Here is a 14,119-nt window from a genome sequence, read left to right as displayed (position 1 = left end):
ATACAATAACAAACAGTTATAACAGTTAATAACTTTGTGATATCGGCTTAATGAGTACGATTACAACAAGGACTCTCCTTACCTCACCTTATTGGATAAACTGAACAATTAAAACGTAAACATTACATATTACACTTTATTGTAAAGTTCGTTTGAATAGTAAATGAATAAAATATGATTATAGTCAAAAGTAAAAACCCAGCCCAGATTTTATCAACCCGCCCAGTGCACTTTTTCCCGGTGAGACGTGACCAAAAGAAGCCGAACTGGGCGGAAACCCACCCAATCTGGCAACACTGCTTGTGAAGTCAGAGTCTCAGGCTTCTGATTGGCCAACATGACTTTACGGTGGAGATTATATCGCCACCTGTTGGTTGTGCATGCTCTTGACAGCGCTACAGACCGGTTTTTTTTTTGCGTTTTCATGTGAACGAGATTTTTTTAAAACTAAGGAGGAAAAACTGTTTATAAAAATACCCGTGTACGTGTGGACTAGGCCTTAAACAGTTCAAAAGGCTTTGTGTTTCACAGAGGAAAGGTGATAGTTTAGGAGATGATTTAGAAAATTTACATTTGTGTGAGAAATTGTCAAGGATTTGGAAACGGTAAGATGAACTCATCAGGAATGTGGTAAAGATGAGTGAGCGGTCATGATTTGTGACCCCTTTGGCCTTCCACATGAAACAAGGCGGTTTAAAACAGACGAACAGACCGATCACTGAATCGTGACGTGATTTTTTCTTAGCGAGTGGAAAGTTTTGTTTCTCAGGAAGCAGTAACGGGAACACCTTCAGGGAAACACACCCAGAGGAAGAAAAACTTCTACTTTAATAGATCATGACCTTGTTCTTTAAGTCGGTGCGATAAGGAAAGGCTCGCGCTGGAACACGGTGAGTTTTCCCTCTTCTCTCTTTAGAGCTTTGTTTGGATTGGGTTTTCAGTGTTGAGTGTCTGCATGAAAAATGAGAGCTCTGAAGGTTTGGAAGGAGGTGAAATAATAAACTGAGCTGAAGTTATCTCTGTCGGTTTGTTGCCAGTGCGCACTTCAACCTTGAGAGGACAGAAAATCTGATTTTAATGCAGCTTATAGACTATTAGGGATTGAAATGATTAAAACATTAGTTATATTTAAAACAAAACAAAACAAAACAATTCTATTGATCACAAAAGTAACACTGTAACACTGCCCCAGTCTCCTAAATGACATTGATATTGTGGGCGTGGTCACTGGTGTCGACACTGGATTTAAGGGTGTGGCTAATAACCATAACGGTCCTGCCATGAACACAGCAATATGTAATCGTTCTATTTTTTAGTTAAATTTATACTGGTGCATGTTTTGTCATTTCATTCGTGTATATTTATTATGACTGTGTTATAATTAATATTTACATGTTTATTATCTACATGAATGATGAGTATGTGGAGGATTGAACACGTCAGTAGCAGTACAGTGCTTACTGGCAGGTTGGTTAGTATTCATCAGTCCTTCAGAAATGTGAGGAACCAGATGTTCTTGTGCACTCTGCAGACCGATCACTGAGGTGCCCGGCGATGCAGTGTGGTTTGTGGTCTTCATGTACACGTGAAGTTTGATACATGCTTCCTGATGCAGTTCAGTCAGTTTGCTAACTCATGCATGGTGATACCGGGCAGCATTGACTGATTTTACACTGATGAATAATTCTCTTTTTATTGTCTCACCCTGAGGGTAAAACCAGGGTTAAGTGTGCCTGATTGCAGAGATCAGAGGGAGGGAGGGAGAGAGAGAAACATAAAAGTTCCTCTCTTTCAGCAAATTCAACTTCCGTATGAGGCTTAACCCACAGACAGAGAGCAGACAAACACTGGTGGAGTCTTTTAGATTTTTGGGGTGATGTGTGCTTGTTATGTCCTTTCTGTAAAAGTACTTTGATAAACGCTTGTCCCCTATATGTGAATGAGTGAAAGCTACACTGTTGTGTGTTTGATGTCATTTATTTGTGGTCTACAGGAGAAGTCAGGAGGAATGCTGAGTGGCTTTTTCAGACGCTTTCCCAGACCGGCTCAGAACTGTGCTCATGGCCAGGTCAGAGAAACATCTGTACATAAGAAGAGCAGCCAAAAGATTTCATTATTTCACTAATCAGTAAGAGTGGTAGTGACTTTAACTTGGTTAAAGTTTGCAAACTTTTAACTCAACTTATTTTACACTTATTCTAAAATTATTATTATTATTATTATTATTATTAACAGTCTTGGCCTTTCTTCTGTTGTGTGTGTGTTTCAGGGTGCTGAGAGCTCAGACATCACAGAGACGAAAACCAGAGCAGATGAAACCCATGTTCCTCCACGACCCAGTGAGAAGGTACAGTGTGTTAGAGTAGAATGAATAACAGAGACTGAGTTTGTGATGTTCATCAGCTTTTCTGTTCATCAGGAGATCAGAGACTCCATCACACACCGTCTGAATCCAAATGATGGGGCTCATAATCAGGTACAGCAGAGATTTACTCCATCTCTTTCACTCTTAGCTTTCCTTACATCTTATGCAAATTAGGTACAATGAGATAAACAAATCCAAACACTCGAGCTTGAATGAGTCCTCAGACCAACGCTGCGGTGTGTGTACCTTCATATTTCTTCAGTTCCACACTCACAACTGCTTCACTTACTTTATTGTTTGATTTTACCTACACCAAAGTTGTTAGGATAACACTCACTTGTTTCTCACCTCAACTACAACCAATAACAATGGGAACAACAACTGAGAGCAATAGAAGGAGAAGTCAACAGTGGTACAGAAGGAAAGCAGAGAGAGAACAAATAAAGAGGAAGTAATCACAGGAACAAGGGATGCTGCCCTCTGGTGGTTTGGTGGTGAAAATGGTGGATGTGAAAGACATTATAGAAAAACCAATTTCTTTATATTTCTGTTAGGATTCTGTCATGTCAGTCAGTGGAGGTGAAGATAAAGGACATCAGATAACAAAACAAATGTTCATCATCATTCTTCTGTTGTAGGATTTTATAGAATTCATTAATAGAAAACACATCTCAATTGTTTATGACAACGGCAGGGCAAACTTGAGGAAGCTATTACCACATCCTACTAGCATACGGACCTTTCCACAGATCAGACTCTTAGAAATTCACAGTACTGAATTAAGTCCATGCAGTGCCAGTCCTGGTTGCTAAATCATCATATATATTTTTGTCAGGACCGTCTGTCAGTTGATGGAGAGTCACACAGCAGCAGTGCTGACCTTCCTGTAAGTCTGTTTTTCCTGTTTATCTTTTACAAAAAAAATTATCTATTACAAAACTCTCCCAAACTAGATAAGAAGTGTGCTCAAGGCCAGGTAGGAGAAACGTCTGCAACAAACTCTGCTTTTATTTCACTAATCAGAAGTGGAAGTGGTAGGAGTGGAAGTGAAACCAACAGAGTTCAGTTTAAAATGGACGAAACCTTTTTCAGTAACAACATTAGAGAATATTCACATTTCAGAGCAAGACTTATTTCTACAGTTAAGACAAAAACATGAGCTTTAACTGGAAAGAAAAGTGTAACAGAGAGGTTTCAGTATGCCGAGAACTTGGGAAGTGAGAAATTAACACACAGCAAGTTTGACTGAAGCCTAAACACTGAATGAGTGTAGAGCTCTCCTTCAGGTACAGGTGGAGCTGATTTATCATTAAAAGCAAACTCTGTGGCTTCCTCTGGTGGCAGGAGCTGCTCAGTGGTCTCCCTCTAGTGACAGCACAAGGCTGAGACATCTCCTGCTGTCCCCTTAAACGACACACCTACAATTTTACTCAATGTATTCGGAGCAGATTAGGAATCGTATCTCTTCTATGTTTGGACAAAACATTACTAATTCTATTGAAACCTTTTGTCCAGGATGGTCTGAAAATGATGTATGCCAAATTTGGTGTTGACTGGACATAACTTGTACAAGGCATAGCAAAAAGTATTTCTTTTTGATAAATCCAAGAAATTTGAATGGAAATGCACTTGAAATTCAGATGCTGGCATGTGTTCAGGAAAAAAGAGCTTGAATATAGCACTTTAAATGATAGAAATAAAAAACTATTTTTATTTGTTACACCTCATCATAAGTTAATGCAGCTACACAACATCTTGGGTACATTCAGGGTGTGGTCCTGAAGATGCTTGTCAAGTTTCATGAGGGTATACAGATGCATTCCTGAGATATACCCTCACATGCTGGTTGTGTGGCATTTGCCAGTGTGGCACAGGAGAACTGATTGGAATAGCAAAAGATCTTTGATTGACTCTGTACAGAGTCTCTACATGATGTGAACCAAATCTGGTGAAGATTGGACAAAGTTTGGCAGCTAGATTTGAGCTTTTCTAGCATGTTACTACAACTTTTAAGCAGTGGGTGGTGCAACATTTGTTTGGACCTCAGATTATGGCCCTGAAGATGCCTTAATTTATTTATTCTTTATTTACATTTCAGAGTTAGATTTCTTTTTCCAGTTAAGACTAAAACTGTACAATGTCAGTGTTTTCTCTCTCCATATGTTCTGAGCAGCCGAATGCAGGAAGAAAAGCTGATGAACCTTATTTATTATAGTTTAGTTCATTTTACTTTCCTTGCATGAGAAATGAATGGACATGTTTGTGTTAAGGATCATCAGCCTGAAGGTAGTAAATGTGAGCTACACTGTCCACGTTCTCACACACACACACTTTCCACCTTCATTTTTTGAAAATTCGTTTTGCCTTCTTAGTCTTTTCAATTCACTTCTTACTTTCAGTCCTTCAATAACATCCACAAGTCTCAGTCTGTTTCTTGTTCTTAGTTACTGCAGTCATGAAGAGCAAACAGTGCTCTTTTTGTGTGTGTTTCAGGGTGCTGGGAGCTCAGACATCACAGAGAAGAAAACCAGAGCAGATGAAACCCCTCATGTTCCTCCACGACCCAGTGAGAAGGTACAGTGTGTTAGAGTAGAATGAATAACAGAGACTGAGTTTGTGATGTTCATCAGCTTTTCTGTTCATCAGGAGATCAGAGACTCCATCACACACCGTCTGAATCCAAATGATGGGGCTCATAATCAGGTACAGCAGAGATTTACTCCATCTCTTCATCTCTCTCACTCTTAGCTTTCCTTCCATCTTATGCAAATAAGTCACAATGCAATAAATGAACAATTCCAAACCTTTGGTGGCTTGATGGTGAATATGATGGTGGATTATTCTGTAAATAAAAACGTATGTCTCTCTTATTTGCTGTAAGGACTCTGTTGTGTCGGTCAACAATCAGCAGGTCAAAGGAGGTGAAGAAGGATGTCAGGTAACAAAACACATTTTCATCATAATTCTTCTATTATAGCAGCTGATGGTAGCGTTCCTGTTCCTGTACAGTCTAAAACCTTTTGTGTGTTTCATACCAGATGGAAAATCAGGAAGTTGGTAGAGTGTGTTTACTTTAAAACACTTATAGAATGACAGAAAAATGTAAAGTCAGAATGAATGAGCAGAAACTGATTTATTGTAGGAATCTTGAAATGAACCCAGTTGGTGCCTTGAGATTTTGCAGAGATCCAAGAAACATTAGTTTTGATAATAAATTGAAGGAAACTGTTTGGTGTGATATGTTCACACACTCTCTCTCATCATGGAACGTAAAATGTGTGTAACAGGACGACAGTGACGAGTGTGTGAACGACGCCACTGCCCCAGCTAAGAAAGAGAAAATACTGGTTTAGTCATAACGTCTTTCCATTCATTTCTCTCTGAGAATTTTATAATCAATACTACAGTAATAAAATAATCACAGAGTTTAATGGTGGTTTATTTTTCCACTAAAGCCAAAGAAAAAGAAAGTAAAGAAAAAGAAGAATCCCTTCATGCCTCATGTGACAGTCCAGGTAGGAGATTCGAATGCTATCTGACATTTTTATGGGTTTGTCATTTAATTCGGGAACTGAACACAACCCACTATCGGATAAATGTTTTATGTCTTAATTTATGTTCATGTCTCGTACAGAAGCCTTGTTTTTGTTCGTTTATTCAATTAAAAATACTTTTTTTAAATTTCAGAGTAAAATAAACCAGAAGAGAAGCGAAGAAGGTGGCAATGACATTTCAGAGGTATTTTGAAGAATGTAACTTGATAAGCTTCTACTGAAACAGAAAAAGTGGTGTAACATATTTTGAAAAACAAAAGTCCTAACACATAGCAGTCATTGGAGTCCACTATTTTAGATGACCATGTCTAAATGAATTGAAATAGTTCAGTAACAGAGCTGATTTTAGACTTGTTGCTGTAAAGCTGCTAAAATGAATCAGATTATTTGTCTAACTAACCCCACCCCCAGCCGCATAGTCTTTCACATGCTGAGCTACCTGTGCTCATTTGCAAAAAAAATTTCATTAGTGCTAAGAATGTGCTGACAGGCCATTATTGCGGCAATACGTTTTTGTTCGGTGAACAACACAAATTACAGACACAAGAAAGGCATACTCAGTGCAGCATGGTGGTGACAGCATCACTCTTTGGGGCTGCTTCTCTTCAGCTGGGACCAGGGCTCTAGTTAAGACAGAGGGAAATATACATAGCTCCAAATATTAATCTATCTTGGAGCAAAACCTGCAGGCCTCTGTTAGACACTGAAGATGAAGACATGTTTCACCTTCTAGCTTGATAACGGGCCAAAGAAGAAATCATATTTAACAAACGAATGGACAGAGATGTCCAATCTTATCCACAAAGGGCCGGTGTGGGTGCAGGTTTTCATTCCAGTCAAACAGAAACTACACCTGATTCCACCTTAATCAACTGATCTTGGTTTTTAGTAGGCTCAGGTGTGGTCTTTGCTTGCTTGGAATGAAACCCTGCACCCATACTGGCCCTTTGTGGATAAGATTGGACGCCCCTGCTTTAGAAGAAGATGATTTTGAACTGGTCCAGCTAAACACTTTCCAAAGACTGTGGAAGGACTTGATGTGGGCTGAGATCTGTGAAACTCCTCAGTGAGGGAGGGGTCCAGGATGTCATTGGCATTTACCCAGGCTGGGGTTCCATCAATGTCTATTGGAGGAGGGGGGTTTGACTCGGGGTCACTTGCTGGTGGGGAAACATGAGTGGGCTTAAGGAGGGAGACATGGAAGGGTGGTGAGATGCGGTAGTGGCGGGGGTTAGTTGTACATGGTAAGTGATTGGGTTAACCTGGCGTAAGATCTTGAACAGACCAATGAATCGGACGCTTAATTTTTTACACAGTAACTTGACCTTGATGTTTTGGGGGAAGAGCCATACCATCTCCAGTTGAACCAGTTGTCGATGGCACATCGGAGGTCTCACCTGACTGTTAATCATTAATGATTAATGTAGAGATCAAGATACCACTGTTTTATAAATATTATAATTATATTTGTGCTGAAGATTTATATTCTGAAAACAGTACAAGCTTATAAATGGGATTATCTAAATGTTTTGCTTTTTCCTCCTTAAAGAAGAAAACCCTCATGGAACAGCTGAATGAGTTTCGTCTGGATCAAGTTCACAGCGAAGATGAGGAGGTTTTTCAGAAAGACATGGGCATTTATTTTCTACAATTAATTTGAATAGAGGTAAATGATTTGTTTTTCTGTCGCAGCATCTTGACAGCCTCATGGAGTGGTGGAGCACGGTCAAACGTGAGTGTGTTTAAAGCATAGATACAGATTTCAGCTGGGTAACACTGAGGCTGATAAAGTGTGTGATAAATCGGGGGTGAGATAACCAAAGTGTCTGCTTGTGTCGTGCAGAATGGGAGCCGATGTCCACAGATGAAGATATGACGGAAAAGGAGGAGGCTAGGTAAACTGTTTAGCATCACGTTAGTATCATCACAATTTATATTTTTTCAAAATTAGTGCATATTATTAAGCTTTAAAGTCATGACCTCTCTTTAGGGCATTTGCGTTAACAGCTGAAAAAGTGCAGCGAGGAATTCGTGTGTTTAATCAGCTGTTTTCAGAGCGAGCAGAAGCTCTTTGGCAGCACATCATCGACCTCAACCACATTGCAGACGGTCTGGACCGCTTCAACAAAAGGACCAAAGTGGCCCAAATCACCGGCGGCTCCACCAGCGCAGTTGGGGGTGTGGCCACTATAACAGGCCTCGCCCTAGCACCTGTTACTATGGGGACATCCTTGATTATCACAGCAGTGGGACTGGGCGTGGCCGCAGCGGGCGGGTTAACATCAGCCTCGGCCAGTATCTCCAACACCGTCCATGGCTCGTTTGACCGTAAAAAAGTGGAGCGCATCTTGAAAGACTTCCAGAGCAAGATGGCAGACATCGACAAATGCACGAAATTCATCAAACGAGGCATCGAAAACCTGCGAGAGTTAAATGCTCCCAAGGTGAGGACAAGAGTTCTGTGCTCTGCATCATGTAGTGTACAATGATTTTAACTGGACCTTTTATTTTTGTTCAATTTACAAATTTAAGGTTAAATTTAAACAGATCTGACATGAAAGCTAAGTAACTTATAGCCTTTTTTACTTAGTAAGCTAGCTTACACTACTTAAAACATTTAGTCAGTCACATCCCCAGTGAATCTGACCAGTACATATTGATGATAAAAACGAATGACTATGTGAATGTTTTCAAAAAGCGTTTTAACATTGTACACTATGATTACTCCTATTTTGACTAAAGGTGAAAAAGCTAAAGGTGTACGATAACGATTTCTCTGGAATCAACGATATCTACGAGGATGGCGTCATGGCAGGCAAAGCAGTGCTTATCAATGCCAATGAGATCACCAGGTTCACACAGATCACCATGGCAACAGGTGGCACAGCAGCCAGAGCAGTGCAGGTTGCAGCCATGGCAACGGGCATCCTCACCGGTCTCTTTGTTGCCATGGATGTTTACTTTGTGGCAAAGGATTCTCACGAACTTAAGAAAGGAGCCAAGTCAGAATTTGCCAAAAAGATCAGGGAGGTGGCAGAGCAGCTGCATCAAGGACTGGTGGAGCTCAATATCATCCGAGAGGAGCTGCAGTGTTCAGAACACTCGACCTTCTCCAACACCTCCACAATCTCTATGTCCAGACCTTCATCCTCCATTTCCACTTCAGACTCCTCGGATGCCACCTGTGTGACCTCCTCTTCATCCACCTCTGGCATCTCTAGCTCCTGTAGCACCTCCTCCACTTTTCCCAGCCCCTCTGTTTCCTCTTCTCTTTCACACAGAACCTCAGCCTCAGTCCTGACACTGTCACACAGCTGATATTTTCACAGTAACTCATGGTTGCACAGGAGAGCACCTGACAAAGAAAAACAAAACAGAGAGTTTAATCACTGTATAATCATCCCCACTGAGATCATATGACACGTCCCGCTGCCTTGGTCTGCTCTGGTTTTTACTGTAGGTAACCTGACGACCTGACGAACCTGAAGACTGTTATTGTCTTTAAAACCGTAGAAAAAATCAAAACTGCCAAAATGAATAATTTATTCAGTCTACACAGTGTGGTCTAAAAGCTTGCCTTATTTCTTTCTTTAAAAAAAATATTTTAACAGATTTTATCAGCCAGATTTAAGGACTCAAGCTAGCATGGACTCACAGCTCCACAAGTCTGTAAAACCTGACCAACCGTGTTAGATACAAATCAAGGAAATTATGATCTTTTTTTTACAAGGACTTGATCAGTATCACTCAACTAAATTTATGAACACAGTAGAATCTTAAATAATGAACATTAAAGATATTATACATTTAATATCATACTTATTTCTAGTTTTAAAGAAGTTTAGTTCTCAAAGATTTTCCGTGTGGTCTCTTTTGGGCCATAATCATTTTTTTCCTCAATTTTAAGTGTAGGAACGAATGAATTGCACAGTTAAATTCTTAAACTGTAATTGCTTTATTGTTCAAAAAAATCAACTGCCTTTGCTTCTAATTTGTGTTTGTTTATTCTGGTGAGCAACATATCAGATGAACGTGGCTTGCTAAGTTAAGTTGTCTATTTGTCACATATACATTACTGCACAGTGAAATTCTTTCTTCGAATATCCCATCCTTGGGGGTTGGGGTCAGGGTCAGCCATGATACAGTGCCCCTGGAGCAGGGTGGGTTGGGGGCCTTGCTCAAGGGCCCAACAGCGACAGCTTGAACCCCCGATCTTCTGGTCAACAACCTAGAGCCTTAACCACTTGAGCTACCACTGCCCCTAACACACCACTTCTGTTTACAGACACCAGTATAAGCTAACAAATCATCACCAGGGAAGGCTACAGATACGAAACAACAGAGTTAATGAAAATACACTTTTAAGTAAAACAATCCACCTCAAAAGGCACAACCTTTTACCGTCTGAAAACTCGATGGTGTATTTTATAAAAAGTGAAAGCATCACGTGGGTCAATGCTGAAATAAAGTTGTGGGGGAAAAAGAAAACGCTTGTTTGCATTAGAGTATGCTGTATTTTTAAAAGAAAGTTACTCAAAAACATTTCTAAACATTTCTCTAAATTCAAAACATTTCTAATAACTAATAATTCATCAGAATGATATGATTTGCACATTCTGTTCCAAAACACCAATCGTTATGCAAGTTAGAGATTTATAGATATTAGTCTGCATTGGAATTTTACAGCTTGGTATCTTTTGAAATATTTCAGAGTCTGTCTGGATTTACGTCAAAATTTTACGTTAGCTTTCGTTTCATAATCAGGTCAGACAAAACAGACGACTTTGCCAGATTTTCTGAGGCTTGTATTTTTCTACTCTCACAATGTGCTCTTAAAGGGGGAGCTTCTATGTCTTTACTCAAATGATGCGGCGCATCCCTTTCAGAAGTTTGTATCCATGTTCATTTCATTTTAATTCTCTTTCTTTGTTATGACTTTCAGTACCTTTCAGTATCTTATCACCATCTTTCTGCTAGTTTCATTTAAATAGTGTTTTGTTTTGTGGTGACATGTCGAAACATCTGAGTGAAGAATGTAAGTTTCATGTTAGTCATAGAAGAGTGATTTTATGCTTTACGAAGAGATAAAGAGTTCAGGATGACATTCCAAACAACATTAAATGTGGGTGTCAAATGTGGATTTGATTATATATCGTATAATCATCTCTTTGTTTTTTAAGTTTATTCCATTTGTAAGATTCAACACTATTAAGTCAGTCCTGTGTAAAACAAACGATAAAAAGGCTGGAATTCACGTGATTTTTTTTCTCGTTTCTCAAGAGCACTATATACAACGTCACAGGTGTTGTATCAGATACCCCAAGTCTTGTTCAGTGTATCTTCAACACCAGCACCAGTTTGAATATCACTAGCCTCAGAAGTTCTGGCATTTTCTACAGCATCACCCTCATGAACGGAACCACCAACGGTGAGCTTTCACTGCTACATCTTATGTTGAGGCTGCATTTTTTTTTGGTTTGCAAAAGAAAATGCTCCTGTGAAGTGCAAATTGTGAAAGCTGTCTAAAGGGTTCAAATCAGACAATTCAGCCTGCACTAACTATAGGGATTTCTTCCTCATTTAATTTTTCGTCTTAAGACAGTAGCATGAATTTCTCCACTTTAATTCCACAGGAAAACAACTGGGAGCTGCAAATATGCTGTACGACTCTGTATTAGCAGTAAACGTCCAGAGCAGCAGCACCTCGATCATCAGCCTCTGGGCTCACGGTAAACACACATTTCACCTGGTTTTTACGGATGTGATGGTTCATAAATTGTAAACAAACAATAATAAACCAAGAAATATAGACTTTATCTTATATTTTATATAAATCTTGTACACTAAATTCTCTCTCTCTCTCTCTCTCTCTCTCTCTCTCTCTCTCAGTGTTGGCTGTGCTGCTCAGTGCCCTGACTCTCTGCCTCCTATAAAACCCTGCCTCGTTCATTTTTACCACAATTCTCAGGGTCTATGATCAGGCGTTATAATGCTAGGATGATTAGTGCGTGTGTGAACATATGAAGCCATCCTTAATTGGCTGAACATGAAAAAATGTGTGACTTTTACAAATATCTAATTTGATTACATTCTTATTTGTCAACGTAGTTTAGATAAAAGATGTTAATATACACTGCTATCGACATTTATATTCTACTTTTACATCCTAACAATATAATTAAAGAACAAGTGTATTGATTAAAATCTACTAATAATTTTAGTTGTTTGTGAATAAATGTTTCTAAATCCACAATGAAAAATGTTTCTTCACTTCTTCAAACCTAAATTAACAATACTGCTGCAGTAAACGAGGATATTTCAATTGCTGTTGTTGTTCTTTCGGCTTTTCCCTGTTCAGGGTCACCACAGCGGATCATCTGGTCCGCATATTTGATTTGGAACAGGTTTTATGACGGATGTCCTTCCTGATGCAACCCTCCCATTTTTTTGACCACGCTTGAGACCGGCATTGAGCTAAAGGTACATCATATACGTCCCTGTGAATGAGTGAATGTGTCAAAAACAAGAACTCAACCCTCCTGGATGCAATTACAGGAGGGTTTAATAATCAAGGCAGGAAGCCACACAGAGACAACAAAAGATAAAGACAATGTACCAAATATGACAAGATACAGAACATTCCAAATTAATGGAACACTAAACAGTAAAAGCTACAGACATACAAAAAACACCCAAAACCACAATCCAAACTGAGTTTTAAAAAAGTGCAGGGCAAACAGCGTACAGAATATGATGGATTCTACTAAAGTACTGGTTAGACCAGAGGAAGGAGTGAGGTTCGTGAGAGAATCTAGAGCTATGTGGGACCAGGGATTTTCAAGTGTGGGTAACCAGCTTGGAGTATACTGGTGCACTGGTGGTCACTAGTACTTGGATCTCTAGATGGCAGCAAAGTTCACTTTCTCATTTGTTTGTTTTTTTCTTTCACACCCAAAGCATGTCTTTAAATTGCACTTGATTTGTTTTTCTAGTGTCAGGTTACAGGTTTCTGTTTGTAGCTAAAATGGTTTCTGTTTGTAGCTAAAATGTTTGCTTTACTTCTAAGTGTTTCAAACATTAAAGGGTGACATTTCTCAAGATGACAACTTCAATAGGCAGGTTCTGTTTCAAAAAAATCTCTTAAAATTGTCACCAAAAAATACCCAACATATAGAGTGTGTTGGAACGATCATAATACCATAACGAAAATGTAAAGAGGAATAAAAATATGAGGAAAGAAAGTTTTATTTCCACATGTTTACTGATTATGGTTTGGAATAAAAAGAAAGGCACTCCAAACACAAACTACATTGTGAGTTTCAACATTACAAATACTCAGCACCTCAATATGTACGTATTGTCCAAGCTGCTGTTTTAGAATCGACACATTCTGAGCAAGCAGATTCAAGAATGTGGTATAAGGCTTTTCCAATAATCTTATGACTCAATATTCAGGTTCTAAATAGAAGTGAACTAAACAGATCGTGATCTGGTCTGTTGCTGTTGTAGCTCATCCACCTCAGGGTTTTATGAGCTGTGCATTATGAGATGCTAATCTGCTCACTGCGGCTGTGAAGAGTGATTATTTAAGGTACTATAGGTGTCCTTTAAGCTCAGACCAGTGTGGACATTCTCCTTACAGTTCTCTTATTAAGAAGATGTTTCAGTTTGCCGACAGTCCACTCACAAAAGTTTTTTTGTTTTTTCACATCATTCTGTGTAAACTTAGAGTGTTGTATGGGAAAGTCCCAGGAATGCTCAAACGCACCAACATGCACCAAAAAGCCCCAACATGGTGCCTGTAATGGGTCCTGTTACATCTACAGCAAGTAGACTTCTTTAATCTATTAAATGTGTGAAGGGTACTATTACAACTACTACTTTGAACACCTGATCCATATGTTATGTTTATATTTTGTTATTTTTTTGGCAAGGATTCTGCTGGTTGCACACAGAGAGCAAGAGTAGCTTGGGGGGGGGTGCTTTGCTCGAAATTGGCCTGCTGTTGAAAGCTTTATCCTGTGACTGTAGCTCATTTGAATTCAGTGAATTCATTGATCATTTTCTTGACTTTATGACATGCCATCCTGATGTGTTGGAGAAATTAAAAGAACATTCCAGGAAACAACTGACATTTAAAGAGATTGTGTTCCTCATTACTGTGTTCATTACAATAAAATGTAGTTCATACAGGAAAACA

General features: G+C 39.2%; 1 protein-coding gene across 3 annotated transcripts; it reads left to right on the top strand.

Annotated features, from left to right (window-relative positions):
• The first annotated feature begins 426 nt into the window (after positions 1–426).
• apol1 (apolipoprotein L, 1) lies at positions 427–12,176 on the top strand. 3 transcript variants are annotated; one of them, XM_058393888.1, is made up of 18 exons: positions 427–890; positions 1,994–2,068; positions 2,270–2,347; positions 2,420–2,476; positions 3,201–3,251; positions 4,859–4,939; positions 5,012–5,068; positions 5,247–5,303; positions 5,653–5,712; positions 5,821–5,880; positions 6,053–6,103; positions 7,469–7,534; positions 7,612–7,651; positions 7,763–7,814; positions 7,910–8,363; positions 11,200–11,347; positions 11,553–11,648; positions 11,809–12,176. In XM_058393888.1, the coding sequence occupies exons 2-18, from the start codon at positions 2,009–2,011 to the stop codon at positions 11,850–11,852; spliced, it is 1,512 nt and encodes a 503-aa protein (XP_058249871.1). In that variant the 5' UTR covers positions 427–890; positions 1,994–2,008; the 3' UTR covers positions 11,853–12,176. The 3 variants fall into 3 exon arrangements, with proteins under 3 accessions (XP_058249871.1, XP_058249868.1, XP_058249870.1); XM_058393885.1 differs by lacking the exons at positions 11,553–11,648; positions 11,809–12,176 and having other exon boundaries at positions 436–890; positions 8,662–11,348; XM_058393887.1 differs by lacking the exons at positions 3,201–3,251; positions 11,553–11,648; positions 11,809–12,176 and having other exon boundaries at positions 436–890; positions 8,662–11,348.
• Positions 12,177–14,119: the final 1,943 nt, after the last annotated feature.

The sequence above is a fragment of the Hemibagrus wyckioides genome, linkage group LG07, assembly GCF_019097595.1.
Source record: "Hemibagrus wyckioides isolate EC202008001 linkage group LG07, SWU_Hwy_1.0, whole genome shotgun sequence".
In the NCBI taxonomy this organism is placed as follows: domain Eukaryota; kingdom Metazoa; phylum Chordata; class Actinopteri; order Siluriformes; family Bagridae; genus Hemibagrus; species Hemibagrus wyckioides.
The sequence above is the reverse complement of the archived record's forward strand: the minus strand, read 5'-3'. Positions and strand labels throughout refer to the sequence as shown.

Coding starts and splice junctions, on each gene's coding strand:
- apol1 (XM_058393885.1), top strand. CDS start 2,009: ATGCTGAGTGGCTTTTTCAGACGCTTTCCCAGACCGGCTCAGAACTGT. Junction 2,348..2,419: donor CTCCACGACCCAGTGAGAAG/GTACAGTGTGTT, acceptor TCTGTTCATCAG/GAGATCAGAGACTCCATCAC. Junction 5,069..5,246: donor ATGATGGGGCTCATAATCAG/GTACAGCAGAGA, acceptor ATTTGCTGTAAG/GACTCTGTTGTGTCGGTCAA.